Source organism: Agelaius tricolor, unplaced genomic scaffold (genome assembly GCF_023055355.1).
Source record: "Agelaius tricolor isolate 1412-34295 unplaced genomic scaffold, bAgeTri1.0.p SCAF_135, whole genome shotgun sequence".
Lineage (NCBI taxonomy): Eukaryota > Metazoa > Chordata > Aves > Passeriformes > Icteridae > Agelaius > Agelaius tricolor.
Window position 1 is genome coordinate 94,753 of NW_027269395.1, and position 27,536 is coordinate 122,288.

General features: G+C 60.8%; 4 protein-coding genes and 3 long non-coding RNA genes across 18 annotated transcripts; 5 read left to right on the plus strand and 2 right to left on the minus strand.

The window, feature by feature from the left end:
- The first annotated feature begins 119 nt into the window (after positions 1 to 119).
- Positions 120 to 2,647, plus strand: SPAG7 (sperm associated antigen 7). 2 transcript variants are annotated; one of them, XM_071420324.1, is made up of 7 exons: positions 120 to 294; positions 693 to 760; positions 870 to 958; positions 1,269 to 1,353; positions 1,509 to 1,598; positions 1,927 to 2,083; positions 2,488 to 2,647. In XM_071420324.1, the coding sequence occupies exons 1-7, from the start codon at positions 135 to 137 to the stop codon at positions 2,616 to 2,618; spliced, it is 780 nt and encodes a 259-aa protein (XP_071276425.1). In that variant the 5' UTR covers positions 120 to 134; the 3' UTR covers positions 2,619 to 2,647. The 2 variants fall into 2 exon arrangements, with proteins under 2 accessions (XP_071276425.1, XP_071276426.1); XM_071420325.1 differs by lacking the exon at positions 2,488 to 2,647 and adding an exon at positions 2,201 to 2,334.
- A 2,527-nt stretch (positions 2,648 to 5,174) lies between these two features.
- Positions 5,175 to 8,111, plus strand: PFN1 (profilin 1). Its single transcript, XM_071420299.1, has 3 exons — positions 5,175 to 5,450; positions 6,961 to 7,153; positions 7,869 to 8,111. Exons 1-3 carry the CDS (start codon positions 5,319 to 5,321, stop codon positions 7,964 to 7,966), a joined length of 423 nt encoding a protein of 140 aa, XP_071276400.1. The 5' UTR covers positions 5,175 to 5,318; the 3' UTR covers positions 7,967 to 8,111.
- A 194-nt stretch (positions 8,112 to 8,305) lies between these two features.
- LOC139586712 (uncharacterized) lies at positions 8,306 to 9,736 on the minus strand. Its single transcript, XR_011677926.1, has 2 exons — positions 9,602 to 9,736; positions 8,306 to 8,965 (listed from the first exon to the last, which is right to left on the minus strand). It is a non-coding gene; the product is annotated as an uncharacterized lncRNA (long non-coding RNA).
- Positions 9,737 to 9,884: 148 nt separating this feature from the next.
- Positions 9,885 to 13,623, plus strand: SLC25A11 (solute carrier family 25 member 11). The gene is made up of 8 exons (XM_071420296.1): positions 9,885 to 10,157; positions 10,759 to 10,911; positions 11,114 to 11,320; positions 11,408 to 11,498; positions 11,996 to 12,086; positions 12,188 to 12,287; positions 12,387 to 12,438; positions 12,900 to 13,623. Exons 1-8 carry the CDS (start codon positions 10,081 to 10,083, stop codon positions 13,053 to 13,055), a joined length of 927 nt encoding a protein of 308 aa, XP_071276397.1. The 5' UTR covers positions 9,885 to 10,080; the 3' UTR covers positions 13,056 to 13,623.
- Positions 13,624 to 13,631: 8 nt separating this feature from the next.
- Positions 13,632 to 15,901, minus strand: PSMB6 (proteasome 20S subunit beta 6). 2 transcript variants are annotated; one of them, XM_071420298.1, is made up of 6 exons: positions 15,743 to 15,901; positions 15,151 to 15,218; positions 14,840 to 14,971; positions 14,624 to 14,753; positions 14,260 to 14,404; positions 13,632 to 13,892 (listed from the first exon to the last, which is right to left on the minus strand). In XM_071420298.1, the coding sequence occupies exons 1-6, from the start codon at positions 15,830 to 15,832 to the stop codon at positions 13,756 to 13,758; spliced, it is 702 nt and encodes a 233-aa protein (XP_071276399.1). In that variant the 5' UTR covers positions 15,833 to 15,901; the 3' UTR covers positions 13,632 to 13,755. The 2 variants fall into 2 exon arrangements, with proteins under 2 accessions (XP_071276399.1, XP_071276398.1); XM_071420297.1 differs by having other exon boundaries at positions 14,260 to 14,516.
- A 1,894-nt stretch (positions 15,902 to 17,795) lies between these two features.
- Positions 17,796 to 19,747, plus strand: LOC139586732 (uncharacterized). The gene is made up of 5 exons (XR_011677941.1): positions 17,796 to 18,166; positions 18,395 to 19,226; positions 19,301 to 19,342; positions 19,437 to 19,604; positions 19,688 to 19,747. It is a non-coding gene; the product is annotated as an uncharacterized lncRNA (long non-coding RNA).
- A 90-nt stretch (positions 19,748 to 19,837) lies between these two features.
- Positions 19,838 to 27,254, plus strand: LOC139586728 (uncharacterized). 10 transcript variants are annotated; one of them, XR_011677935.1, is made up of 14 exons: positions 19,838 to 20,928; positions 21,029 to 21,056; positions 21,144 to 21,475; positions 21,553 to 22,640; positions 22,719 to 22,746; positions 22,834 to 23,165; positions 23,243 to 24,330; positions 24,409 to 24,436; positions 24,524 to 24,855; positions 24,933 to 26,020; positions 26,099 to 26,126; positions 26,214 to 26,381; positions 26,465 to 26,545; positions 26,623 to 27,254. It is a non-coding gene; the product is annotated as an uncharacterized lncRNA (long non-coding RNA). The 10 variants fall into 10 exon arrangements; XR_011677938.1 differs by having other exon boundaries at positions 24,524 to 24,691; positions 24,775 to 24,855; positions 26,214 to 26,545; XR_011677937.1 differs by having other exon boundaries at positions 22,834 to 23,001; positions 23,085 to 23,165; positions 26,214 to 26,545.
- The last annotated feature ends 282 nt before the right edge of the window (positions 27,255 to 27,536 follow it).

The window sequence follows — 27,536 nt, forward strand, 5'->3', positions numbered from 1 at the left end:
CTGGAGGTACGGGCCCTTTAAGGGCAGGCCACGCCCTCTGGGCCAGATCACGCCTCCTAGGCCGGGCCACGTCCCCTGGCGTGCCACGCCCATTCCCCGCTCCGTCCCAGGCCCCTCCTACGTCCCCGGACGTGATGACGCAGGCAGACGTCGGGGACGTGTCCCGCGTGCGGCGGCGGCGTCACGCATCGCCCCGTCGCAAGATGGCGGAGCTGGACTTGCTGGGCTCCATCCTCAACTCCATGGAGCGGCCGCCCGCCGCGGCCGACGGCGAGACGCGGCGCCGGGCGCGGGGTCAGCAGGGCCGGGGAGGGCGCGGAGGCTCCGGGGCAGCGGCCCCGGGCGGGGAGCGGCGCGTCCCGGCCCTTCGCCCTCAGAACCCCCCCGACCCCCGGCGCCCGCCCACAGGCGAGGCCCCGCCCCCAGCGCGATGGCCCCGCCCCCGTGCTGATTGACAGCGGGGGCCGTCTGGCCACGCCCCCGCCATGTCCCCCGTGTGGCGCTGTTGGTCGCAGGTTACGCCCACCGCAGGCCACGCCCCTGCCCTGGTCAGAGGGCGCAGGCCCCACCCCCTCCATCCCCCGAGAGTGTTTTTGGGGTCCCCGGAGATTTTGGGGGTCCCCTGAGGTTTTGGGGCTCCCCTGAGGTGTTTTTGGGGTTCCCCTCTCCATGACCCCCCCTGTCCCCCCCAGAACAAGCTGCTCGCATGAAGAAGCTGCAGGAGCAGGAGAAGCGCCAGAAGGTTGAGTTCAGGAAGAGGGTGAGTGGGGGGCTTGTGCATTTCTGGGGCGTTTTGGGTTCTCCCCTACGAACCCCGGGCTCCCCTGCCCTGTCCGTCTGTCCCCCCCAGCCTGTCTGTCTGTCCCCAGATGGAGCAGGAGGTGTCCCAGTTCATCCAGGCCACGGGGGAGCCCCGGCGCCGCTTCCAGCCCATGAGCAAGATCGAGAGGAGCATCCTGTGAGCCCTGGGAAACTGGGAGGGCACTGCGGGGGTACTGGGGGCATACTGAGGTGATACTGGGGGCCACTGGAGGTACTGGGAGGGCACTGAGGGAACTGGGAGGGGACTGAGGGAGTAGTGGGAGGGCACTGGGGTGGTACTGGGGGCACTGGGAGGGCACTGAGGACACTGGAGGTGTCCCAGTGGTAGCACTGGGGAAAACTGAGGGTGTACTGGGGCAGCTGGGGGCCCCCCTGGGAGGGCAGGGACCCCCGTGGGGATCCCCCCGGGGCCCCCCAGTGTCAGCAGCTCCCTGTTGTGCCCCCAGGCACGACGTGGCCGAGGTGGCTGGGCTGACATCATTCTCCTTTGGGGACGACGAGGACAGCCGCTACGTGATGGTGTTCAAGAAGGTGGGGGACGGTGGGGGGGTGTGCTGGGGGGGTTACAGAGCCTGGGGAGACACCGCTGTCCCCTCCTGGGAGCTGGCTGTCCCCTGGAGGCTGGGGGGGTGACAGGGCCCAGGGTGACCCCGCTGTCCCCTCCTGGCTGTCCCCATCCCGCCCAGGAGTTCGCACCCTCGGATGAGGAGCTGGAGGCGTACCGGCGGGGGGAGGAGTGGGACCCGGCCCGTGCCGAGGAACGGCGCCGCCTCCGGGTAGGCGGGGCTTAGAGTGGGTGAAGTTTAACTGGGATATGGGTGGGGTTTAACTGGGATATGGGTGGGGCTTAGCAGGGCGTGGCCACATGGGTGGGGCATGTATGTGTGATGGAGGGAGGGCATACCTGGGTGTGGCATGGGCTCGGTGGGTAGGCGGGGCTTAGTGTGGGTAAGGTTTAACTGGGATATGGGTAGGGCTCATCAGGGCGTGGCCAGGTGGGCGGGGCATGTAGGTATGATGGCGGAAGGGCTTACCTGGGTGTGGTGTGGGCTCGGTGGGTGTGGCCCTGGTGGGCGGGGCTTGTTGCTGACTGCTCACCTGCAGGAGCTGGCGGCACAGCAGGAGGAGGCGGAGCTCGAGTCTGGCCCCGCCCCCCCGGGCCCCCCCAATGATTACAAGGACAAATACCGGCACCTTATTGGCTGCGAGGCCGCCAAGGCCGCTGCCCGCACCATGGAGGCCAACAAGGCCTACGGCTGTGGTGAGTGGGGGGTCTGGGGGGGCTCCTGGGGGTATCCGGGGGGCTTGGGGGGTCCTGGGGGGCTTGGGCAGCCTGGGGGGGTTGGGGCGTCACTGAGGGTCCCTCCTATCCCCCCAGTGCCCGTGGCCAACAAGTGGGATCCCATGGAGCCGCTGGGGGTCTCTTGGGGCATCCTGGGGGTACCCAGGGAGAGTTTGGGCAGCCTGGGCTGTCCTGGGGAGTCTGGGGGTTGCTGAGGGTGTCTCCCGTGCCCCCAGTGCCCATGGCCAACATGCGGGGTCCCATGGAGGTCCTGGGGGTCTCTGGGGGCTTGGGGGGGTCCTGGGTGTCTGCGTCCCTTCCCCAAACACCTGGGCTGTCCTGGGGGGTCTGGGGGTCGCTGAGGGTGTCTCCCGTGCCCCCAGTGCCCGTGGCCAACAAGAGGGACACACGCTCCATCGAGGAGGCCATGAACGAGATCCGGGCCAAGAAGCGCCTGCGGCAGGCGGAGGACGAGGGGGGGGCCGGAGGGGCCGCGGGGGGGCCCTGTGTGTGATGGGGGGAGGGGTGGGGGGGGTGACCCCCTCCCAGGGGTATTTAACAGTGGGGGGAGGGGGATGGGGCACGCAGAGGGGGTGATAAAGAGCCTCGTTCTCCTCTCATGGTGCCCGTGGTCTTTGGGGGGGCTCTTTTGGGGAGGGGGGCACCCCCATGTCTGCAAATCTCTTTTGGGGGGGCGGTTTTGGGGAGGGGGGCGCCCCCACGTCCCAGATTGTGTGTGTGTGCATCCCACTCCCCAAAAAAAACACGGGTCAGGAGCTCCTGGTACTTTACAGAGGTTTTTGGGGTGGGGGGAGCCGTTTAGTGGGGGGGCCAGGATGCCCTTCCCCCTCCTTCCTGGCCTTGGGAGATTTTGTGCCCCCCAACCCGGTTTTGGGCATTTTGTGCCCCCCCCAACTTGGCCTTGGGGAGTTTTGTGCCCTCCCAACTTGGCCCCCCAGTGCCAACAGTGCCTCCCAGTCCCATCAGAGGCCCTCCCAGTTCCATCCCAGTGCCCTGCAGTGCCTCCTGGTCCTCCTCAGTGTCACTCTCCTGCCTCCCAGATCCATCCCTGGGGTGTCCAGGCCCCAAATCCCTCCAGAGACCCCAAATTCCTCCATACATGGATGCACCTTGGCCAAGGGTCCAGGGGCATCCAGGCCCCAAGACTGCCCTTCCAAATTCCTCTCCCTCCACAGGCAGAGGGACCCCAGTGCCCCCCCCTCCACCTCCTGTCCTTTCCCACCCTTCCCCCACTGACTTTTCTGCAATTACCAGAAATTCGTGATGGGGCCCCAAAACCCCGTCACCCCCTGCCCTGGGGCGCTCCATGTCCCCAGCACTCCTGAGTGTGTCACCACAACCCCAGTGCACCTCCAGGACCCCCCCTCACCCCAGCACAACCCCTGCCCCTCAGCTGTGAACAAATCTGTGATTCCCGTGGGAATCCGGGGTCTCCTGGGTGGATCTGGGGGGCCCCGGGGTCAAGGCCAAAGTCCTGGGGGTCCCAGCCCAACCCTGGACGCCGCAGGCCACCCCCAAAAACGAGGAGAACCCCACCATGTCCAGTGCCCTGAGCTGACCCCAACCCCTCCCCCCCGCATCCCACGAGGGACCCTCAGCGACCCCAGACCCCCCCCCCCCCCAAGTTCCTGGGACACCCAGAGGGGCCCGGGGGGAGTTCGGGCCCTTCCCACCCTGCGCTGCCCCCCCTGCCCCGCCCCCTCCCCCCCATCCCTTCGCCCCTCCCCCTCTCCGGAGGGACCGGGGTCACATTCAGCCCGCGCCGGGGGAGGGAGAAAAGGGGCGGGGCCACTTGAGGGGGTCCCCAGGTATCCCCCCCGGGTCTGGGACTGTTTTTAGCCCCCCTCAAAGGTCGCTATAACGCGACCCCCAGCCGGGGGGGCTGCAGCGCCGCCCGAAGGCGCAAGGGGGAACAGGAGCCGCCAGAAGGGGAGGGGACGAACTGGGGGGGACGCGATTTTGGGGGTGCAAAAGGTCCTTTGGGGGGGGAGCTCAGCCCCTAAGGAATCCCGGGGTGGGGGAGGGGGGAGCTCAGCCCCATGGGCCCCACAGCGTGGGGGAGGGGCGGTGGCTTTGACCACTTCCCGGGGAAGTTCTTGCGGGGGGGGGGGCGGGGCCGGTCCTTTTATTGGGGGGGGGGGAAGGGGCACCCCACGAGGCCTCGACCCCCCCCACCCTCCAGCCCCGTTCTGGGGGTCTCGGTACCCTCGGCCCCCCTCGGGGGGAGATGATCCCGAACTCCTCGGTTTCCCCCCCAGCCCCTTTCCCCGTCTTCAACCGCCGAGCCCCTCCCCCACCCCGGGGCAGGAAGTGAAACCGCTGCCCCTCCCCCCGGAAAGTCCCGCCTGGGTCTGACTCAAACCGAGCCCCGCGGGGGGACGGGGGGGGGGGGGGTGTCCCGCGCCCCCCGACTCACACCGAGCTGTCGCGACCCCCCCCAGCGACCCCCGCGAGGGGCCCAGAGCGGGGCGCGGTGTCGCGATAAGGGCGTGTGTGTATCCCGGAATAACCGGGAATCGCGATATACAGGGAGGAGGCGCAATAACGAGGGATTCGTTATCAGTCTGGGGGGGTCACGATACCCGTGGGGGTGTCGCGATAGCGGGGAAGGGGGTCGGAATAACAGGGAAGAGGGGGCACAATAAAGGGTGGGGGTCGCGATAATGGGAGGGATCTGATTAACGGAAGCGAACGCCGGGATACTGAGGGGGTGTTCGAATTTCGATGTATCGTGATAATCGCGGGATGCAGAATAGGAGGGGTTTGGATTGAGGGGGGCGGCGGGCGCAGCGAGGGAAGGGATCGCGGCGAACGGGAGCGCCGGGATCGCGGTAACGGCAAGGGCCAGGCCATCGCGGAGGACCGCAATGGGCGGGAGATGTCGCGATAGTCAGGGGAGGGTCGCGATAAAAAGCCCCCCCATCCCCCCCAAAATCGGCGCGCGCCCTCGGCGGCACGCGGGACGTTCCGGCCCCTGGCTCCGCCCCCGTTAGCCCCGCCCCCGTTAGCCCCGCCCCCTGCGGCCCCTATGAAAACCGCCGCGCGGCGCCGCCGCTGCTCCTCCGCCGCCGCCGCGCCTCGACTGCACCGCGCAGGCGCCGAGCGAAAAGCCCGCCCCTTTCCCCGCCGAAAGCCCCGCCCCCCCGCGGAAGGCCCCGCCCCCCGCGCCCCGCCCGCCCGCCCCGCCGCCGCCATGAGCGGGTGGGCGCCCTACGTGGAGACGCTGCTGGCGGACGGCACCTGCCAGGATGCTGCTATCGTCGGCTATCGCGACACCCCCGCCGTCTGGGCCGCCGCCCCCGGCAAGACCTTCGCCAATATCACGGTGAGCGGCGGGCGCCGGCGGGGCCGGGGGGGGGGGTGCCGCGCGCTGAGGCGTTTCCCGCCCAAGCGCGCGGAGGGCGGGGGACCCGGCGGCCTCTGAGGGGCGGGGCTGACCCCCCCCACCCCTCCCGCGACGGGCTCCGGGAAGGACAAAAAAGGGAGAAAAACGCAAAAGCGCCAGCGTGGAGCGCGGCGGGGCGGGGTGGGGGGGCTCGGGCGCTGCCCGCGGTACCGGTACCGGGGGAGAGCCGGTACCGGGGGGGCCCTGCAGGCCGGAGAGGGGCCCAGCGGAGGGGCAGCCCCCTCCTCAACCGCGCTCCGAGCGTTTCGGGGGTCGCGGTTGGGCGGGGAAGGGGGGGATGGGCGAGCACCACGTGCTCCGGCGACCTCCGTCCCCGGTTCCCGTTGCTTTTATGGCGCTGCCGGGAGTGGATGGCGGGGCTCTCGTGGAGGGGGACGTGGGGATGTGGAGGAACCCCTCCCCACTTAAAAACCCTCTAAAAATGCGCGGAATGCGGCCACTTCCCGGTGGAGGAGGGGCGGCCGGGGCTTCCTGTGGGGGAGGGGCGGCGCGCGCGCACCCCCCTCCCCCCCTCCCCACTTCCCCCCAAGGAAATTGGGGGGGTGGGGGGGTGGTGGGAGGGAAGAAATTTGGGGAAGCCCATGGTAGGAAAGGGGGGGCTACCGGCGTCCCTGGTCCTTGTCTGGGGTCAAGTGGGAGTTACGGGTGTCCCCGGGATCGGGGGGCACCCCAGGGACCGTGTCGGGGCTCATTGGGGTCCCCGGGGTCCCGGTGGGGGTGTCTGGGTTCGGTGTGGGGTCCCGGGGCGGTTCGCTTGAGGGCTCCTTTCTGGGGTTCCTGCGGGGCTGCTTTTGGGGTTCCTGACCTGTTCTCCCCCGTGGCAGCAGCGGGTGGAAGTGCTGGCCTTGGAGGGTCCCGGGTTTGGGGGGGTTTGGGAGATCCCTGGACGCTCGGGCCCTCTTGTGGGGACACTTCGGGGATCAGGGTTCTCTCATGGGGTCTCTGGCGGGAGTCATGGGGGTCCCGGGACACCTGGGTCCCTTTTATGGTCATGGAGTGAGAGTTATGAGAGTCCCTGTTTGCCGAGCGCCCTGCAGGGGCCCTGCCCGGGGCATTGGCTTTGGGGGTCCCTGGGTGGGGGTCTTTGGGGTCCCCTTGACCTGTCCCCACCCCATCCAGGCTTTGGGAGCCCCCTGGGTTTTTAGGGTTCCACTGACCTGTCCCCACCCCTGCAAAGTGACATGCCGTGATCAGGGGAGGCTATGGTGGTTCCCCACGGGTCTGTTTGGGGGTCTGTGCTCTGTTTCTGGGGTGCCCTGACCTGTCCCCACCCCATCCAGGCTTTGGGGGTCCCTGGGTGTGGGTCTCTGGGGTCCCTTTGACGTGTCCCCACCCCTGCAAAGCGACAGGCTGTGATTGGGGGAGCTATGGCAGTCCCTCACGGGTGGTCTGGGGGTCTGGGCTCCGTTCCTGACGCCTGTCCCCGCAGCCAGCGGAGGTGGCGGCGCTGGTGGGCCCCGAGCGGGGCCCACTGCTGGTGCAGGGGCTGACGCTGGGGGGGCTGCGCTGCTCCGTCATCCGCGACTCGCTGCTGGTGGAGGGCGAGCACAGCATGGACCTGCGCACCAAGGGGGCTGCTGGAGCACCCACCTTCAACATCACGGCTGCCATCACCAACAAGAGTGAGGGACTCTGCTGCTGCCCCTGTCACCCCTGAAACTGCCCCTTGTCACCCCTGAAACTGCCCCCTGCCGCCCCTGCCACTGCCCCTTGTCACCCCTGAAACTGCCCCCTGCCACTGCCCCGTATCACCCCTGCCATTGCCCCCTGCAACTGCCCCCTGCCACTCCGTGTCACCCCCTGCCCACCTCCCTGTCACCCTGTGTACTGCCCCCACCTCCCTGTCACCCTGTGTCACCTCCCTGTCACCCCGTGTAACCTCCTGACCAGTTCCTGTCACCCCCCATGACCCCAAGCCTCCCATGTGTTTTATGCCATCACAGTGTCACCCGGTGTCACTCCCCAGGTGCTCCCCCCTCCCCCAGTGCCACCCTGTGTCCTCTCCCTTGCACAGCCACGTCACCTGCCCTGTCACCTGTGTCACCCCTGCCCTGCTTCCCATTCCTGTCCCCCTCCCCTTTGACCCACAAATTACCCCGTGCTAACTCCTGCCATCCCTTCACCTCTGCCCTGTCTGTCTGTGGCCCCTGTCTGTCTGGGGAGCCTTGGGGTGACCCCAACCTTGTCCCCTCTCCCCTTTGACCCACCTCCCCACAACTTACCCTGTGCTAACTCCTGCCATCCCTTCATCCCTGCCCTTGTGCCCCCCTGTCTGTCTGTCTGTCTGGGGGTACGGGGAACCTCGTGGTGACCCCCACCATGTCTCCATCCCTGCAGCCATCGTGCTGGCCATGGGCAAGGAGGGCGTGCACGGCGGCTGCGTCAACAAGAAATGCTACGAGATGGCCAACCACCTGCGGCGCAGCCAGTACTGAGGGGCTGGGGGCCACCCCGGGACCCCCAGGGACCCACCAGGGACCCCCAGGGACCAGCCAGGGACCAGCAGGACCCCATCCCCCTCCCCCAGCCCGCCCCCCGATGATCCCCGCTGCCGGCAGCAATAAAGTGCCCTTGTGGGGATCCCTGTGCCTCGGGGCTTTTGGGGTGCTGGGGAGCTTTGGGGTGCGGCTCTGCCTCCACCCAGGGCGGTTGCCCGGGTCCAAGGGTGCTGCCGTGCCCTGGGGGGACAAAGTCCAGGCTGGGGTGGGGGTGACGCCGCAGCTGCCGCCCCACGGGGCCCTCCCCGCCACCCCCCCGACTCTCAGCAGGCAAAGTTGGGGAGCAGAGGCTTTATTGGGGGACACAGGCTTTATTGGAGGGCTGCACTTGTGGGGCAGGCTGCGCTGGCAGTGGGGGGAGGTCAGATGGGGGTTGTAGGATGGAACAAGGGGGGTGGGGACATATTGGGGGGGAACAGAGGGGATGTGGGGAACTGGGGGGGAGGAACCCTAGGTATCCTGGCAGGTTGTGGGACAGGGCCCCCCCCAGGTGTTCAGGGGGTGGTGGGGGCCAGAGGTGGGGGTTGGGGAGGTGCTGGGATGGGTTGGTGTGGGGGATGGGGGGGGGGGGGCAGGGGGAGATGGGCGGGCTGGTGTGGGGTGAGGAAGGCAGGGTGGGGCAGAGATGGGGGTGTGGGAAGGCTCTGTGGGGTACAGCAGGAGATGTGCAGCAGGACCTGGGCAGGCGGAAGCAGCTCCTGGTGCCGTCGAGTCGAGGCCTTATAAGGGCAATGTGGTGGCTCCGGCGCTTCCTGCTCCCCCCCCTCACCCCCCCGTGTGACTCACGGGAAGGGGGGAAGGGCCCGCGGCTGCTCCACGGCAGGAATTGAGGCAGATTTGGGGTATCAGATTGGGCTGTGGGACTGTCCTGTCCCCTCACCCAGGTGTGGGGGTCCCCACCGTGCCTTTGACCTTGCTGTGAGGTGACCCCCATGGCTGTGAGGTGGGGGCACACCGTCACCCCATCAGTGTGGGGCCATTGCACCCCTGCATCCTGCAGGACAGTGTCCTTGTCCCCCTCTTGTCCACCCTGAAGGACAGTGTCCTTGCCCCCCCTCCCACACCATATCCAGGTGATTCTGTCACCTGTGACACCTGTAGGATGTTGTCACCTGTGTCATCCCTGCCACCGTGTGCCCCCTGGTGTCCCCAACACCTCAGGGGTACCCCGAAACTGGGGAGGCTAGAGGAGAATGGAAGGGCTGGGGAGGGGGTGGTGTGCAGTACCCAGTACCTCACCAGTGACTCCCAGTTAGAACCAGCAGTAGAGGTCAGCGGGATATGCCAGCATGAGTAGGGGGACTCGGAGTGACCCCGGTGCCACGCAAGATTGCCCCCAGTACAGCCGGACATCCTTCACTGCCCCACAGTGACCCCATAGTGCTTCCCAGTGACCCCAAAGTGCCTCCCAGTGACCCCCAGTGCGCTCAAAGCGCCTCCCAGCGATCCCCAGCGTACCAAGCGCTTCCCCTCAAAGCCTCAGAGCCTTCCAGTACCTGACAGCGCCCTCCAGTGTCCCAAACGCTTCCAATATCGCCCAGCGCGCACCAGTACCCCCCACCCAGCACTCACCGGCTGGAAGAGCACGGGACAGGCATCGCCCCAGGGCGCAGAGCAGCGGCAGGACCGAGTTCGTGAGGCGCCAGGCGCCGGCCGCCGCCCCCTCCCGCCGCCGCCGGCTCTCCTCAGCCCCCTCGAGATGGCGAACTCTCGCGAGAGAAGGGCGGGGCTACTTCGCCCCAGCCAATCCCCTCGCTTACCGAAGAACTCCCCGCCTAAACGCGCTTCACCAATGAGAGGCGAGAGCGCGGAACACGCCCCCCTTTGGAGGCGGAGCTTCCCGCCCAGCCGCGCTCCCTGCGCGGGGCCCCCCGCCCCGGCCGGCGCGCACGCGCCCCGCGCAGGCGCACTGGCGCCGCGCCCCCCCGAGTCACCTTGGGGCGCCGCCGGTGCCGGACCCGGGACCGGACCCCTAAACCTCCCCGGGACCGGACCCCGAGACCCCCCGGGACCGGACCCCGCGACCCACCCGGTACCACGGCCCGGCCGAGATGGCGGCGGTACCGGCGGCTGAGAGGCCCAAGACCTCCCCAAAATCCGTCAAGTTTCTCTTCGGCGGCCTGGCCGGGTGAGAGCCCCCTCCTATATCCCCCTCATCTCCCCCAAATTCGGGATACCGCACTCCCAAACCGAGAACCCCTCTACCAGAGCCTTCAGAGCGCCCCTAAAGCACCCCCGGTGCCCCTCGTAATCCCTCAGCTCACCCCAGACCTTTAACTTCCATCACTGCCCCCCGGAGCCTCCCCCCAATCCCTTCTGTGCCCCTCGAGTGCTCCCCAAACCCTCTTTAGACCCCCCCCCATCCTCCCCCAAATCTCTTCTGTGCCACTCCTAACCCCTCATCTCCCCCCAACTCTTTAACGTCCCATCGCTGCCCCCCAGAGCCTCCCCCAAATTCCTCCTGTGCCCCTCGAGTGCTCCCCAGACCCCCTTCAGACTGACCCAACCCTCCCATCACTAATCAGCCCTCCTCCAAAATCAATTAAAATCCACGGAACCTTTTCAAAGCCCCCGAAATTCCATCCAGCTCCCCTCAAATCTCCTTCATAGATCCCCAAAACTCCTTCAGGCTTTCTCGTCCCCCTGGGTTTCACCCGAGAGGACCGTGGGTGGGTTTTGGGGGGCTGTGAGTAATTTTTGGGGCCCTACCTGACCCCCTTTTCCTTCAGGATGGGGGCCACGGTGTTCGTGCAGCCCCTGGACCTGGTGAAGAACCGGATGCAGCTGAGCGGGGCCGGGGCCAAGGGCCGGGAGTACCGGACATCCCTGCACGCCCTGGGCTCCATTCTGCGCCACGAGGGGCTGAGGGGCATCTACACCGGGTATGGGCCCCCCCAGACCACCCCTGAACCCACAGACCCCCTGGGAGTCACTCCCATGCTGCAGGGGGTTGCTGATCACCTCCATGGGATACAGCCCCCCCCCAAAACCTCAAAACCCCAAGCACCTGCCAGCCTCGAGCTCTTTCCTGCTCCACTCTCTCCCCATTTTTGGGACTCCTGCCATTCCCTGTGTGCCCCCCAGGCTGTCAGCGGGGCTGCTACGCCAGGCCACCTACACCACCACCCGCCTGGGCATCTACAGCGTCCTCCTGGAGCGTTTTGGGGGAGCTGACGGGACCCCCCCTCCCTTCCTGGCCAAGGCAGCCATGGGCATGACCGCAGGGGCTGCGGGGGCTTTCGTGGGGACCCCAGCTGAGGTGGCGCTCATCCGCATGACAGCTGATGGCAGGTAAGCCCCCAGCCCTCCTGAACATACCTGCAGCCCCCTGAGTCTGCTTTTTTGACCAAAATCGCCTTTTTTTGCCCCGAATCCCAGGCTACCCCCCGGCGAGCGCCGTGGGTACCACAACGTGTTCGACGCCCTCGTGAGGATGGCGAGGGAGGAGGGGGTGCTCACTCTGTGGAGAGTACGTGGGGGCTGTGGGACCCCTGCCAGGACCCCCCTGCTGCCTCCCCAGGGATGCTGGGGGTGTCCCCGTGCTCTGGGGAGGGGCATTGGGGTCTACCAAAGTGCCACGTGCCATCCCAGGGCTGTACCCCACTGTGGTGAGGGGGGAGATCATGGTCTAGGGGGAAAGTGGGAATGCGGGGGGGGGTCTGTGGTGGGGTCTGGGGGTGCACAGGACTCACCTAAACACGCTTATGTCCTCCAGTGCTGTGTCCCCATGCTCTGGGGAGGGGGATTGGATCCCCCAAAATGCCATGTGCCACCCCAGGGCTGTGTCCCCACTGTGCTGAGGGGGTCTGTGGCCTGATGTGGGAGGTCTGGGGGTGCGCAGCTTACCCAAACACCCCATTTTTCCCTAGGGCTGTGTCCCCACTGTGGTGAGGGAGCAGATAATGGTCTGTGGGGGGAGGTGGGGGGTCTGGGGGCACTGCTTACCCACACATCCTTTTCCCCCAGGGCTGCATCCCCACCATGGCCCGTGCCGTGGTGGTCAACGCCGCCCAGCTCGCCTCCTACTCCCAATCCAAACAATTCCTGCTGGACTCCGGTGAGTTCAGGGGGAGGGTCTGAATGTGGGGGAACCCTAAATCCCACTGCACTCTCCTCCCCTCCCCACCGTTCCTCTTTGATGTTTTGGGGTGCCCCCAGGGCATTTCCGTGACGACATCCTGTGCCACTTCTGCGCCAGCATGATCAGCGGGCTGGTGACCACGGCCGCCTCCATGCCCGTGGACATCGTCAAGACCCGGTGGGTGCATTGCTGGGGGGGTCCCTTGCTCCCCATTAGATAACCACAGGTAGGACACCCCAAAAACCTCCTGTTTATCTCCCAAATTCTGCCCAACAGGATCCAGAACATGAGGACAATAGATGGGAAACCCGAGTACCGCAACGGGCTGGTGAGTGAGGGTGGCACCATTTGGGACCCCCCTTTAATTTAGGGGGGGCTTCTTTAAGCCCCCTTTGATTTGGGAGGGGCTCCTCTACCATTTTGGAAATTCCCTTTCACAACCGGGGGGGTTCCACACCATTTTGCGTGTGTTTTCCCTGTCATTGGAGGCGGGGGGAGAAATTCAGGTCATTTTGAGGAGATGCCCATAATTCTGTGAGCTCCCCTGGCATTCTGGGAAGTTTCCCCATTATTTTCTAGGGGAAATCCCTGTAATTTTGGGGGGGCAATCCTTGTCATTTTTGGAAGGTTTCTCATAATTTGGGAGGATTCCCCATCATTTTGACAGTGTCCATGTTATTCCAAGGAAGTTTCCCATCCTTCCTATGGAAGAGCATCCCTGGATTATTTTTTTGGGGGGCTCCCCTATTATATTGGGGGGGCTCCCCCGACACTCTGCCCCTCCTGCAGGACGTGCTGCTGAAGGTGGTGCGCTACGAGGGCTTCTTCAGCCTCTGGAAGGGCTTCACCCCCTACTACGCCCGCCTGGGCCCCCACACCGTGCTCACCTTCATCTTCCTCGAGCAGATGAACAAGTGGTACCAGCGGCTCTTCCTCAGTGCCTGACACCCCCGGGGGGGGTCGGGGGGCATCTGACCCCATCCCGTGGGCCTTCCAGGGGCACTTGACCCCCACTGAAGGGGTTTTGGGGGTGTCTGACTTCTCCCTCAGGTGCTGTGGGGGTGCCTGACCCTCCCCACACCACCAGGGGCTGGGGGGACGTGGCTCTGCAGGAGTGCCTGAGCACCCCCATATCAAGGCTATGAAGTGGTCCTGGGACCCTATGGAGGAGTCTTGGGCCCTATAGGGGTGCAGGACCCACTCCTTGGGGCTGTAGGGATCCCTGGGGCCCTGTGAAGGGGCCCTGGACCTGATGCAGAGGTGCTGGATCCCTCCCATGGGGACACCAGGGGATGCCTTGTCCCTGTGGGGCAGCCCTCTCTAAGGACTGCAGGGTGCCCTCCCCCTGTGCTCCCCTTTCCCACCCCTCTGGGGGTTTTGTTACCAGCCAATATCAAGGTCACAGTGTGGGGCAGGAGCCCCCCGAAATTTCCCCCCTCCCTCCCCATCCACCCTGTGCTTCGTTAACGAATCATGGATCGTGATCATATAATTAAAGCAAGACCCACAGACACCGGGGGGTGATTTTTCTCTGCCAGGAACAGGCTGACAGCAGGGGACCCCAAAGGCACACCCCAGCAACATCCAGCAGAGCTGTTTATTGTGTCCCCACACCAAACTGGGGGGTCCTGGGGCGGGCTCACCCTCACACAGCGGGGCCACCATCACCCCAGGGCAGGTCTGATCCAGCCAGGACTGTCCGTTCCACCCCCTCCTCCGTGATGGCTGCCAGCCTGATGACACCCCCGCTGGAGCCATCCCTCACCATCGCCAGGGCCAGGGCTGGGGGAGCACAGGTCAGCACCCCCCAAACCACCCCTGCCCCCAAATCCCCTTCCAGGGTCCCCCAAACCCCCCATATCCCCAAAATCCCCTCAGCACTGCCCCAAAATCCCCTTCCAGGGTCCCCCAAACCCTCCATGTCCCCGAAATCCTCTCCCAGGACAAGCCCAAACCCCTCAGTGCCAGCCAAATCTTCTTTCAGGGTCCCCCAAACCCTCCATGTCCCCAAAATTCCCTCCCAGGACAAGCCCAAATGCCTTAATGCCAGCCAAACTCCTCTGTGCCCCCAAATGCCCTTCCAGGACCCCAGGCCCCCTCTCAGGACCCTTCCCCATATCAAAATTCCCCAAAATGCCCCAAAACCCACCGCGGGCGACGAATTCCTGGCACTGGGAGCGGCTCATGCCAGGCTGGAACGTAGCATCCAGGAATCCATAGATGTAGGAGCTGCCTGAGCCCCCCACAGCGAAGGGCTGGCGCAGGAGGAGCCCCCCCATGGGCACCACGTACACCTGGGGGGCACAGGGGGGGCTCTAAGGTGCTGTGGGGCAAAGGAAGGGGCTGTGGGGCAGAAAGGAGGGGGAGCTGTAGGGAAAACATGGGGTTATGGGGCAGAAGGGGGCCCTACAGGGTGGAAAAAAACGACATTCCAGGGCAGAAAGGGGAATACTGCAGGGCAGAAAAGGGGACATACTGGGGCAGAAAAGGAACACACAGCAAAGGCAGCCCACCTGTCCCCCCCGGCGCGGGTCCCAGCCTGCCACAATGATGCCGGCACTCAGCTCCTCACGGTAGCGGTAGCAGCTCTGCTGGAAGAGGCGCGCAGCCGTGCGCACCCGCGGTGGCTCCTCCAGCTCCACGCTGCGGGGCAGGGCCGGGCGTGGGGCTGGGGCCGCCTCCCCCGGGCCCCCCGGCCCTGCCCCGTGCCCCGGGACCCGCGGGGGTACCTGTGGAAGGCCAGCTGGTAGGCCACGGCATCGGCCACTGCCTGCGTGTCGGCCGCCGAGCCCGAGCGGCAGCAGAAGATGCGGTCGTGGACGGGCGTCAGTTTGTCTGTCACACGGTTGGCGATGTAGGCCCTGGGGACACGGGGGGTGGTGTCATCAGGAGAGCCACCCAGCTGCTGTAGGTGGCACCACAGCGACAGGCCCAGGAGAGCCACCCAAGGTGGCATCACAGTGACACCCTGACAAGAGCGATAGCCCCATGACGCGGTCCCAGGCCCTCGTGACGCCACTGATTACGTCACAGCGCTCACCCGGTGGTGGTTCTGGAGTCGGCCCCTATCACGACACCTCCATCGAACTCCACGGCCATGATGGTGGTCTGGGGAGAGGGGAGGGGAAGGAAGGGGCTGCGCTGAGACCCCCAGCCCCAGAGAAACCCCCTGCCCCACAGCAGATCCAGCCCTGCCGCACAGAAACCAACCCGTGCCCCACAGAAATCGTCATCCCAAAGAACTCCCGGCCCCACAGCAGTTCTCCCCTCTCCAGACGAACCCCCCTGTGCCCCCCCCTCTCCAGGGGGGTCCCTCTGACCCAGATTCTCCTTTCCACACTCCTCAGGGAGCTCTGCTCCCCCACCCCCAATTCCCAGAGGAACCACCCTCCATCCTCCGCAGAGGAACCACCCCGTGCCCCCCTCTCTAGGGAGTTCCCTCTGCTCCCACATTCCCCTTCCCCCACTCCTCAGGGCGCTCTGCTCCCCCAGCCCCAATTACCCCCGCAGCCGCACACCGGAGACCCTCTGCCCCGCAGCGCGCCCCCTCCGCCCCACGACGCTTCTCCTGGCCCATAACGTCCCCAAGGCGACTCCGCAGCCCTCCAGGAGTGTCCCCCCGCCGCACTCACGCCGGTGCTGACGGGCTCCGCCGTCCATTCCCGGTGCGGCCCGGCGGGGCCCGGCCCGGCCCGCGGCTCCCACACCGTCACCGCCGCCATCTTCCGCCGCGCTTTACGGCGGCGCGGCCGGCGCGGCGGGCTTGGCTCGGCCCTTTACGGCAGTGTCACGGCAGCAAGGGGGGGGGGGGGACATGGCGGCTGCCCGCTCTGGTGATCGCGCCTCTCCTCGGGAATAAAACTGCCGCTTCTCCTCGGAAATAACACTGCCGTTTCCCCCGCGCCCCAAGCCGTGCCTAACCCGCCATCTGACCGGTGCGGAGGCGCCGGTTGCTGCTGGGGCCTGTCGGTGGGGGTTACCTGGGCACACCAGAGCTGCTGTGGGGGGGTGGTTCCCAGGGGGATCTCTCAAGGAAGGATGGTTGGAACGTGCTCGGTCGCACCTGGGCACGGAACAAAGCTCCAAGGAAAAACCGCGCCATTTCCTCGTGTTAAGGGGTTCACTTGAAGGAAGCTCTGAGTTTTTCAGCACTTTAAGGGTTAGGGGTCTGGGTACCAGGACACTGGGTACCAGGTAGGGTTAAGGTACAGGTGTAACACTCATGGTGGGACAGCACCAGAACCCTTCCAGCAGATCCAGACAGTTACCCCAAGGCTTGAGGGTGGCAGAGGCTGGGAGCTGAGGGAGGAGCAGGGAGAGGGGACAGGGGGTGACACGCAGACATGCTGAGGGTGGCAGGGGCAGTTGGAAGGTGACACCAAGAAGCTGGGGGCTGAGGAGCAAAGGAGAGGGTAAGGGTGACACAAAGAGCTGAGGGGCACTTAAGAGGGGCCTTGAGGGGCATAGTGGGGGGGGGGGGGGGGGGGGGCTTGAGGGTGACAGAGCCTGAGGGCTGGGGGGCCAAAAGGAAAAGGGCCGGTGTTGCTGTTCGGGGGCCTGTGGCTTGGAGTGGATGGCTGCCTCCTGAAATTCTGCAATACACAGGATGCTTCCCCGACCCAAGCTGACACCAGTACCAACTCGGGCTGCTTTGACAGTGCCAAGTGTCTCCTGCAATCTACCATCAGGAAACTGGGGTAGTTAGTTTTGTTTGCCAGGGAAAAGGGCCAGCACTGGTGTTCAGGGGCCCGTGGCCCAGAGCGGCCGGCTGCATGCTGAAAATTGGTCATTGTGCCGGATGTCTCCCAGACCCAAGCTGCCACCACTGCAAAGTCAGACTGCTTTGTGAGTCTTAAGTGCCTCCTGCAAACCTTCCCCAGCTGTCCCTCCTTGTTAAGGGTTTTGATTGAGGGAAAAATTTATCTTTTTTTCTTTGCTGGAGGGATTTAAATTGAGGAGAACCCTTATTTTCACAATATTTTTGGAGAATAAATTAAAGAGCAGAATTGGTTTATTTGCCATTTTATCAGTTTCAGTGAAGATAATTACCCCAGTTTCTCATTTTTACAGGTTCACTTGAAGGAAGCTCTGTCTTTTTCAGCATTTTAAGTATTTAAATATTCATTTCTGGGCACTTCTTTCTGTGCCTTTGGATCAGCTATCTCTGAGAAGGGGGAGCCTAGCATGTACTTAACCCTTACGCTGCCCAAAAGAGTTTTTTTTCTTATTTTGGTTTATAATGTCAATAGGCCTAATTAGGAGTCTCAAGGAGACTTAGACTATGTACATCATTAGTATTCTTCTCCACCCTACTTAGCCACACATGATGTACGACTTACTAATCATCAAGGAATAATTATATAAGTTAACAGCAAAGTACCCAATTTATCTAGCAATGCTCCTAAACACAAAGCTTTACATCTTACCAGTTTTCTGTTCTTCTGCTCCAAGTAGTTGTTGCAAAAAAGAAAGCGCTGTTATTTTTCTGAAGAGTTTTCTTCTATAACAAGCCCTTTGCACCCCTTGAACTTGAGTCAGAGGAGCCAAACAGCTGCAACTACTCTGAGGGCTTTCATACCCGGTGGGATTCGCCCCCTCCCTTTTCCTGGGTGCCATGGGAACGAGAGGCGGGCACCATCAGGGGTATATTAACCCCAGCCTTTGCTCAGGGCCTTCATTCCCCCCCTGGGATGTGTTGGGATCAGAGCTCTCCTCTCATTTCAGGTAAGAGGCTTTTTCAGCTTATTTCAGCTTGTTTTCAGCAGGTGTTTCTGGGCATCTAAAGCAACAGAGGCTTTGAAGATACTGTGAAGAAAACAGCCTAGAATACAGGGAGTATTTAAGTTCACAATTTTGGGTTTTGTGTTTAGGGGTGGTAAAGCACGTTTTTAATTTCTGTTTTTGTTCTTATTTTATTTTGCATTTTTTTTTTTGGAGGATTGCAGCTTCCAGTGACTCCAGGTTGTGTCAACTGCAACACTTTTTTCAGCAGATTCATCGTGTCACAAGAGGGATCTGCCCAGTGTCCAAGATGATGTTTGAGATTGAGGCTTCAGGTGAGTTGAGGATTGTGACTAGGAGAGGGAGGCTGAGCAGGTATCCAGTTAGGAGTTATTGTTGGGGGGGTGGTTTTGAAGGCAGCAGGGTGAGAAAGGGTGTTTATTTGAGCCCCCCACCCAAGGCCTTTTAGAAGCCGAGCAGAGGCATTCACACGTCTTACAGCACACAAGGGCGTCCACTGCAGTCACAGGAATGCCATTTCACTTTACCTTTCTCTAATCCAGGTGCTACTCATAATAATGGCCACAGCCTTGGAATCAGGATGAAGCTGGAGCCTGAAGGAGCCAGGCACACTCAGGAGAGGGCAAGTAGCCGACTTGCTGGGATTTGGCCCACATAACTCTGTACTCATACTTTGGTTTTGTTTTTCTTTATTGTAGCTGACCGAGAGGCTAACAGGCGATCACGGGGCCCTCCGAGGCAGACTCATTTCAGGTGCAACGTGGATCCACATCACCGATCATCCAAAAGATAAGTCAGGGCCATGGCCTGGAGATGGGACAATGGGAGAGCAGCGGGTTGGGAGTTCCTGGGACAGATTTAAAAATTAGCAGAGGGAAAGGCAATCTTCTCCAAGGGGCCTCTTAGGACAGCTAAAGGGAGAGGCTCTACTTGTGACGGCAGCTTTCAGGCGGGCAGCGCAGAACAGTTCCGGTCCACGTCGTGTTGTCCGGCGTACCGTGTTACCTAGTGTGTCTTTGGGGTCCCTTTTGCCTTTTCCCCTCGAGACCCTCACCACAAGCATGATGTGTTGTGTTTGTCGTCCCCCTGTTTGTCACGTTCCGTGTCACGGGTGTCCGCACATGTTTGTGCCGGAGCTGCTCTGCCCTGCCCTGCCGCATAGCCTGCTGCAACAGGACAAGTCCCAGGGACTTGCAGTTTGTGGGGTGTTGCCAGACTCTAGATGATATTCCTAGATAGACAGGAGATGTTTGGAGCTGTGAAGTTATGCCACAGCCCTTTGACTTTTGTCCTCGCTTTCTTTCAGACGCAGAAGGATAAAATCCAGGGCGAAATCCATCCACCCATCCCGAGTGAGGAGGTTCCCCTGAGCAGGTCAGGCACCGTTTGTCTCTGCAGGGGGAGTGTCAAGTGTGACTCTGTTACAGCTCTGTTCTTTTTCTTTTTAGGAGGTAAAGCTGGATATCAACAGTCAAGATGAGGTGGGCAAGGTGAGCATTGAGTAGCGTCCAGAAGGAGTTGTTATTGCTCCAGTCTCACTTTCCAGTGCAGCTCTGAGCATCTGTTCCTGTTTCTGCGCTTTAGGCAATCCACTCGGAGTACGCAGAGCCCCAGTCACCAACCGGCCGACACACCGGGTGCGCCGCTCTCCCGAGCCCTGCGGAAGAATCACGGGACTGGTCGATGAAGCCTCTGCCTTTTCTGTTTAAAGGTGTCACCAGGGTATCCTTTGGCAATGGCTGAGGAGTCACGGTGAGTAGGGGAAGTAGGGAGGAGGAGCAAGGGTCCGCTCAGGTTTCAGCAATGCCACATCACCTCGTCTCCTCTTACCCCAGGCTTACCCCGTGACAACGGCATCAGCCTCGGGGTGCGGCCCCAGGAGCCAGGCATTCTTGGGAAAACGGTGAGTGGCAGAATTGTTGGGTTTTGGCCAGTGTGCTGCAGAGATCATGCATTGATATTTGCATTTCTTTCATGTAGCTGACTAAGAAACAACAGGGAGTTGTTGAACAACAGTGCCAGCAGGAATGTGCCAGCAGGAACTTCCCAGCTGTGGAGGCTGCCTCCATTGTACATGACACAGACCTGCATCCCCAGATGTCTGAGAGATAAGTAGAGGGGTACAACCCAGAGAGGGGATGAAAGCGGGGCGCAGGGTAGGGACCCACCGGGAGGGGTTTTTGAGTCCCCTTTGGAGATGGGGGCATCCATGAAGCGGCCCCTTAGGCCCCATAAAAGGAATGTGTCACTTTTGATGACAGAACTGAGGTGAGCAGGGCAGAGCAGTCCCGGTGTGTATTGTGTCACTTGTCTTTTGTGTATTATGTGTGTTTGGATATCTCATGTCTTTCATCGTAGCCCTTTGAGGGGCCTGTCAGAAACCTTGGCACCAGTCTTAGCATCTGTACTCTCAGCGTTCCTTGCCCTGGCACCGATGCCATGGAACTTTTAACTCGGCAGCTCAGACAGATATCAGAATGGCAACTCTTTTTCGAAGCATCCGGTCAGGTGTCTTTTCAGGTCTTGTTCTGAGCTGTATGGGCAGCTCTGCCCCGCCAGGATCCATTATGGCGGACTAGGACTTGAAAGAACGTGAGGGCAGGTAGAGGCTTCTGGCCGTAGGATTCTCGGGCATCCATCTTTGCAGTTCTTGGAATAAATCATTTGGTTAGCATCTTCTTCCTCCAGGTTTCTCTGAGCCTCATCAGCCCACCATCAGTCTCCCCTTGGTCATCCCCTTTTGCATTCTCTCAGTCCTCGCAGCCATTTTCCTTGCCAGGAGATTTCTGTCCGTGTTGTGTCCCCGTTGTCTGTCACGTCCTGTCCTGTGTCACGGGTGTCTGCACACGCATTTGTGCCGGAGCTGCTCTGCCCTGCTGCCTAGGCTGGCGTAGTAGGAGAAGTCCCGGGGACTTGAAGTTTGTAATGTGGGATGTTGTTGGACTCTAGGTGGGATTTGTAGATGCACACAGGAGATCTGGAGCTCTTAAGTTATCCTGCAACAGTTTGACTCTTGTCCTAACTTTTTTTTTCAGATTCAGATGGATTAAATATGTGCCAGAGGGCCCCATCCCGGGTGAGTGGTTTCCCCCGAGCAGGTGAGGCGCCCTTTGTCTCTGCAGCAGAAGTGTATGCGGTGACTCTGTTACAGCTCTGTTCTTTGTCGTTCTTTTTAGGAAGTAAATCTGGATACCAGCAGTCAAGGTGAGCAGTGGAGAGAAGTAGTTGTTATTGCTCCGGTCTCAGTTTCTGGTGCTGCTCTAAGCTTCCATTCTCGTTTGTACGCTTTAGGCAATCCACTCGGAGCCTGCCAAGCCCCCGTCACCAGCCGGCGGATGCACCGGGTTCCCTGCACGTGTGAGTCCTGTGGATGCATTACAGGACCTGGTGAGGAAGCCCTGAACCCTTCTATTTAAAGGTGCCATCCGGGTGGCCTTGGGCAGCTGCCCGGGAGTTGCGGTGAGTCGGGGAAGTAGGGAGGAGGAGCGAGGGTCCCCTCAGGTTTCAGCCATGCCAAATCACCTCATCTCCTCTTAACCCAGGCACCCCCCGTGACGACGGCCTCGGTCTCTGAGCGTGCCCGAAGCGTGCGGCCCGAGCAGCCGAGCGTTCTTAGGAGCAGGGTGAGTAGCAGACTTGTGGGGTTTTGGCCGATGGGCTGCCAAGATCGGGCACTGATGTTTGGTTTTCTTTAATACAGCTGTCTGAGAGACACCAGCCCCGTGCCAGCAGGAGCTCCCCAGCTGACGAGGTGGCCTTTCTTTGCACCCGAGACCGGCATCCCCAGCTGTGCGAGAGATAAGTAGAGGGCTACGACCCACAGAGGGGGTGAAAGCAGGGTGCTGGTTTGGGAATTACTGGGAGGGGTTTTTGAGTCCCCTTTGCAGATGGAGGTGTCCATGAAGCGGCCCCTTACGCCCCATAAAAGCAAAGCCTGACTTTGGATCACAGTGCTGAGGTGCGCAGGGCAGAGCAGTCCCGGTGTGTATCGTGTCACTTGTCTACTGTGTATTATGTGTTGTTTGGATATGTCATGTCTTTTATCTTAGCCCTATGAGGGGCCTGTCAGAAACCCTGGCATCATTGTTAGCACCTGTGCTCTCTGCATTCCTCGGCCTGGCACCCAGGCCATAGAACTTTCCACTTGGGATCTCAGACAGGCATCAGACTCTCTTGTCTCTTTAGAAGCATCCGGTCAGGTGTCTTTTCAGGTCTTGTTCTGAGCTGTATGGGCAGCTCTGCCCCGCCAGGATCCATTATGGCGGACTAGGACTTGAAAGAACGTGAGGGCAGGTAGAGGCTTCTGGCCGTAGGATTCTCGGGCATCCATCTTTGCAGTTCTTGGAATAAATCATTTGGTTAGCATCTTCTTCCTCCAGGTTTCTCTGAGCCTGATCAGCTCACCATTGGTCTCCCCTTGGTCATCCCCTTTTGCATTCTCTCAGTCCTCGCAGCCATTTTCCTTGCCAGGAGATTTCTGTCCGTGTTGTGTCCCCGTTGTCTGTCACGTCCTGTCCTGTGTCACGGGTGTCTGCACACGCATTTGTGCCGGAGCTGCTCTGCCCTGCTGCCTAGGCTGGCGTAGTAGGAGAAGTCCCGGGGACTTGAAGTTTGTAATGTGGGGTGTAGTTGGACTCTAGGTGGGATTTGTAGATGCACACAGGAGATCTGGAGCTCTTAAGTTATCCTGCAACAGTTTGACTCTTGTCCTAACTTTTTTTTCAGATTCAGATGGATTAAATATGTGCCAGAGGGCCCCATCCCGGGTGAGTGGTTTCCCCCGAGCAGGTGAGGTACCATTTGTCTCTGCAGCAGAAGTGTATGCGGTGACTCTGTTACAGCTCTGTTCTTTGTCGTTCTTTTTAGGAAGTAAATCTGGATACCAGCAGTCAAGGTGAGCAGTGGAGAGAAGTAGTTGTTATTGCTCCGGTCTCAGTTTCTGGTGCTGCTCTAAGCTTCCATTCTCGTTTGTACGCTTTAGGCAATCCACTCGGAGCCTGCCAAGCCCCCGTCACCAGCCGGCGGATGCACCGGGTTCCCTGCACGTGTGAGTCCTGTGGATGCATTACAGGACCTGGTGAGGAAGCCCTGAACCCTTCTATTTAAAGGTGCCATCCGGGTGGCCTTGGGCAGCTGCCCGGGAGTTGCGGTGAGTCGGGGAAGTAGGGAGGAGGAGCGAGGGTCCCCTCAGGTTTCAGCCATGCCAAATCACCTCATCTCCTCTTAACCCAGGCACCCCCCGTGACGACGGCCTCGGTCTCTGAGCGTGCCCCAAGCGTGCGGCCCGAGCAGCCGAGCGTTCTTAGGAGCAGGGTGAGTAGCAGACTTGTGGGGTTTTGGCCGATGGGCTGCCAAGATCGGGCACTGATGTTTGGTTTTCTTTAATACAGCTGTCTGAGAGACACCAGCCCCGTGCCAGCAGGAGCTCCCCAGCTGACGAGGTGGCCTTTCTTTGCACCCGAGACCGGCATCCCCAGCTGTGCGAGAGATAAGTAGAGGGCTACGACCCACAGAGGGGGTGAAAGCAGGGTGCTGGTTTGGGAATTACTGGGAGGGGTTTTTGAGTCCCCTTTGCAGATGGAGGTGTCCATGAAGCGGCCCCTTACGCCCCATAAAAGCAAAGCCTGACTTTGGATCACAGTGCTGAGGTGCGCAGGGCAGAGCAGTCCCGGTGTGTATCGTGTCACTTGTCTACTGTGTATTATGTGTTGTTTGGATATGTCATGTCTTTTATCTTAGCCCTATGAGGGGCCTGTCAGAAACCCTGGCATCATTGTTAGCACCTGTGCTCTCTGCATTCCTCGGCCTGGCACCCAGGCCATAGAACTTTCCACTTGGGATCTCAGACAGGCATCAGACTCTCTTGTCTCTTTAGAAGCATCCGGTCAGGTGTCTTTTCAGGTCTTGTTCTGAGCTGTATGGGCAGCTCTGCCCCGCCAGGATCCATTATGGCGGACTAGGACTTGTAAGAACGTGAGGGCAGGTAGAGGCTTCTGGCCGTAGGATTCTCGGGCATCCATCTTTGCAGTTCTTGGAATAAATCATTTGGTTAGCATCTTCTTCCTCCAGGTTTCTCTGAGCCTGATCAGCTCACCATCGGTCTCCCCTTGGTCATCCCCTTTTGCATTCTCTCAGTCCTCGCAGCCATTTTCCTTGCCAGGAGATTTCTGTCCGTGTTGTGTCCCCGTTGTCTGTCACGTCCTGTCCTGTGTCACGGGTGTCTGCACACGCATTTGTGCCGGAGCTGCTCTGCCCTGCTGCCTAGGCTGGCGTAGTAGGAGAAGTCCCGGGGACTTGAAGTTTGTAATGTGGGGTGTAGTTGGACTCTAGGTGGGATTTGTAGATGCACACAGGAGATCTGGAGCTCTTAAGTTATCCTGCAACAGTTTGACTCTTGTCCTAACTTTTTTTTCAGATTCAGATGGATTAAATATGTGCCAGAGGGCCCCATCCCGGGTGAGTGGTTTCCCCCGAGCAGGTGAGGTACCATTTGTCTCTGCAGCAGAAGTGTATGCGGTGACTCTGTTACAGCTCTGTTCTTTGTCGTTCTTTTTAGGAAGTAAATCTGGATACCAGCAGTCAAGGTGAGCAGTGGAGAGAAGTAGTTGTTATTGCTCCGGTCTCAGTTTCTGGTGCTGCTCTAAGCTTCCATTCTCGTTTGTACGCTTTAGGCAATCCACTCGGAGCCTGCCAAGCCCCCGTCACCAGCCGGCGGATGCACCGGGTTCCCTGCACGTGTGAGTCCTGTGGATGCATTACAGGACCTGGTGAGGAAGCCCTGAACTTTTCTATTTAAAGGTGCCCTCCGGGTGGCCTTGGGCAGCTGCCCGGGAGTTGCGGTGAGTCGGGGAAGTAGGGAGGAGGAGCGAGGGTCCCCTCAGGTTTCAGCCATGCCAAATCACCTCATCTCCTCTTAACCCAGGCACCCCCCGTGACGACGGCCTCGGTCTCTGAGCGTGCCCGAAGCGTGCGGCCCGAGCAGCCGAGCGTTCTTAGGAGCAGGGTGAGTAGCAGACTTGTGGGGTTTTGGCCGATGGGCTGCCAAGATCGGGCACTGATGTTTGGTTTTCTTTAATACAGCTGTCTGAGAGACACCAGCCCCGTGCCAGCAGGAGCTCCCCAGCTGACGAGGTGGCCTTTCTTTGCACCCGAGACCGGCATCCCCAGCTGTGCGAGAGATAAGTAGAGGGCTACGACCCACAGAGGGGGTGAAAGCAGGGTGCTGGTTTGGGAATTACTGGGAGGGGTTTTTGAGTCCCCTTTGCAGATGGAGGTGTCCATGAAGCGGCCCCTTACGCCCCATAAAAGCAAAGCCTGACTTTGGATCACAGTGCTGAGGTGCGCAGGGCAGAGCAGTCCCGGTGTGTATCGTGTCACTTGTCTACTGTGTATTATGTGTTGTTTGGATATGTCATGTCTTTTATCTTAGCCCTATGAGGGGCCTGTCAGAAACCCTGGCATCATTGTTAGCACCTGTGCTCTCTGCATTCCTCGGCCTGGCACCCAGGCCATAGAACTTTCCACTTGGGATCTCAGACAGGCATCAGACTCTCTTGTCTCTTTAGAAGCATCCGGTCAGGTGTCTTTTCAGGTCTTGTTCTGAGCTGTATGGGCAGCTCTGCCCCGCCAGGATCCATTATGGCGGACTAGGACTTGAAAGAACGTGAGGGCAGGTAGAGGCTTCTGGCCGTAGGATTCTCGGGCATCCATCTTTGCAGTTCTTGGAATAAATCATTTGGTTAGCATCTTCTTCCTCCAGGTTTCTCTGAGCCTGATCAGCTCACCATTGGTCTCCCCTTGGTCATCCCCTTTTGCATTCTCTCAGTCCTCGCAGCCATTTTCCTTGCCAGGAGATTTCTGTCCGTGTTGTGTCCCCGTTGTCTGTCACGTCCTGTCCTGTGTCACGGGTGTCTGCACACGCATTTGTGCCGGAGCTGCTCTGCCCTGCTGCCTAGGCTGGCGTAGTAGGAGAAGTCCCGGGGACTTGAAGTTTGTAATGTGGGGTGTAGTTGGACTCTAGGTGGGATTTGTAGATGCACACAGGAGATCTGGAGCTCTTAAGTTATCCTGCAACAGTTTGACTCTTGTCCTAACTTTTTTTTCAGATTCAGATGGATTAAATATGTGCCAGAGGGCCCCATCCCGGGTGAGTGGTTTCCCCCGAGCAGGTGAGGTACCATTTGTCTCTGCAGCAGAAGTGTATGCGGTGACTCTGTTACAGCTCTGTTCTTTGTCGTTCTTTTTAGGAAGTAAATCTGGATACCAGCAGTCAAGGTGAGCAGTGGAGAGAAGTAGTTGTTATTGCTCCGGTCTCAGTTTCTGGTGCTGCTCTAAGCTTCCATTCTCGTTTGTACGCTTTAGGCAATCCACTCGGAGCCTGCCAAGCCCCCGTCACCAGCCGGCAGATGCACCGGGTTCCCTGCACGTGTGAGTCCTGTGGATGCATTACAGGACCTGGTGAGGAAGCCCTGAACTTTTCTATTTAAAGGTGCCATCCGGGTGGCCTTGGGCAGCTGCCCGGGAGTTGCGGTGAGTCGGGGAAGTAGGGAGGAGGAGCGAGGGTCCCCTCAGGTTTCAGCCATGCCAAATCACCTCATCTCCTCTTAACCCAGGCACCCCCCGTGACGACGGCCTCGGTCTCTGAGCGTGCCCCAAGCGTGCGGCCCGAGCAGCCGAGCGTTCTTAGGAGCAGGGTGAGTAGCAGACTTGTGGGGTTTTGGCCGATGGGCTGCCAAGATCGGGCACTGATGTTTGGTTTTCTTTAATACAGCTGTCTGAGAGACACCAGCCCGGTGCCAGCAGGACCTTCCCGGCTGACGAGGTGGCCTTTCTTTGCACCCGAGACCGGCGTCCCCAGCTGTGCGAGAGATAAGTAGAGGGCTACGACCCACAGAGGGGGTGAAAGCAGGGTGCTGGTTTGGGAATTACTGGGAGGGGTTTTTGAGTCCCCTTTGCAGATGGAGGTGTCCATGAAGCGGCCCCTTACGCCCCATAAAAGCAAAGCCTGACTTTGGATCACAGTGCTGAGGTGCGCAGGGCAGAGCAGTCCCGGTGTGTATCGTGTCACTTGTCTACTGTGTATTATGTGTTGTTTGGATATGTCATGTCTTTTATCTTAGCCCTATGAGGGGCCTGTCAGAAACCCTGGCATCATTGTTAGCACCTGTGCTCTCTGCATTCCTCGGCCTGGCACCCAGGCCATAGAACTTTCCACTTGGGATCTCAGACAGGCATCAGACTCTCTTGTCTCTTTAGAAGCATCCGGTCAGGTGTCTTTTCAGGTCTTGTTCTGAGCTGTATGGGCAGCTCTGCCCCGCCAGGATCCATTATGGCGGACTAGGACTTGTAAGAACGTGAGGGCAGGTAGAGGCTTCTGGCCGTAGGATTCTCGGGCATCCATCTTTGCAGTTCTTGTATAAATCATTTGGTTAGCATCTTCTTCCTCCAGGTTTCTCTGAGCCTGATCAGCTCACCATCGGTCTCCCCTTGGTCATCCCCTTTTGCATTCTCTCAGTCCTCGCAGCCATTTTCCTTGCCAGGAGATTTCTGTCCGTGTTGTGTCCCCGTTGTCTGTCACGTCCTGTCTGTCCTGTGTCACGGGTGTCTGCACACACATTTGTGCCGGAGCTGCTCTGCCCTGCTGCCTAGGCTGGCGTAGTAGGAGAAGTCCCGGGGACTTGAAGT

Coding starts and splice junctions, on each gene's coding strand:
- SPAG7 (XM_071420324.1), top strand. CDS start 135: ATGACGCAGGCAGACGTCGGGGACGTGTCCCGCGTGCGGCGGCGGCGT. Junction 295..692: donor GACGCGGCGCCGGGCGCGGG/GTCAGCAGGGCC, acceptor TGTCCCCCCCAG/AACAAGCTGCTCGCATGAAG. Junction 1,354..1,508: donor ACGTGATGGTGTTCAAGAAG/GTGGGGGACGGT, acceptor CATCCCGCCCAG/GAGTTCGCACCCTCGGATGA.
- PFN1 (XM_071420299.1), top strand. CDS start 5,319: ATGAGCGGGTGGGCGCCCTACGTGGAGACGCTGCTGGCGGACGGCACC. Junction 5,451..6,960: donor AGACCTTCGCCAATATCACG/GTGAGCGGCGGG, acceptor CTGTCCCCGCAG/CCAGCGGAGGTGGCGGCGCT. Junction 7,154..7,868: donor GGCTGCCATCACCAACAAGA/GTGAGGGACTCT, acceptor CCATCCCTGCAG/CCATCGTGCTGGCCATGGGC.
- SLC25A11 (XM_071420296.1), top strand. CDS start 10,081: ATGGCGGCGGTACCGGCGGCTGAGAGGCCCAAGACCTCCCCAAAATCC. Junction 11,321..11,407: donor CGCATGACAGCTGATGGCAG/GTAAGCCCCCAG, acceptor CCCGAATCCCAG/GCTACCCCCCGGCGAGCGCC. Junction 12,087..12,187: donor ACAATTCCTGCTGGACTCCG/GTGAGTTCAGGG, acceptor GGGTGCCCCCAG/GGCATTTCCGTGACGACATC.
- PSMB6 (XM_071420297.1), bottom strand. CDS start 15,832: ATGGCGGCGGTGACGGTGTGGGAGCCGCGGGCCGGGCCGGGCCCCGCC. Junction 14,972..15,150: donor GACTCCAGAACCACCACCGG/GTGAGCGCTGTG, acceptor CCGTGTCCCCAG/GGCCTACATCGCCAACCGTG. Junction 13,893..14,259: donor CCAGGAATTCGTCGCCCGCG/GTGGGTTTTGGG, acceptor GTGCTCCCCCAG/CCCTGGCCCTGGCGATGGTG.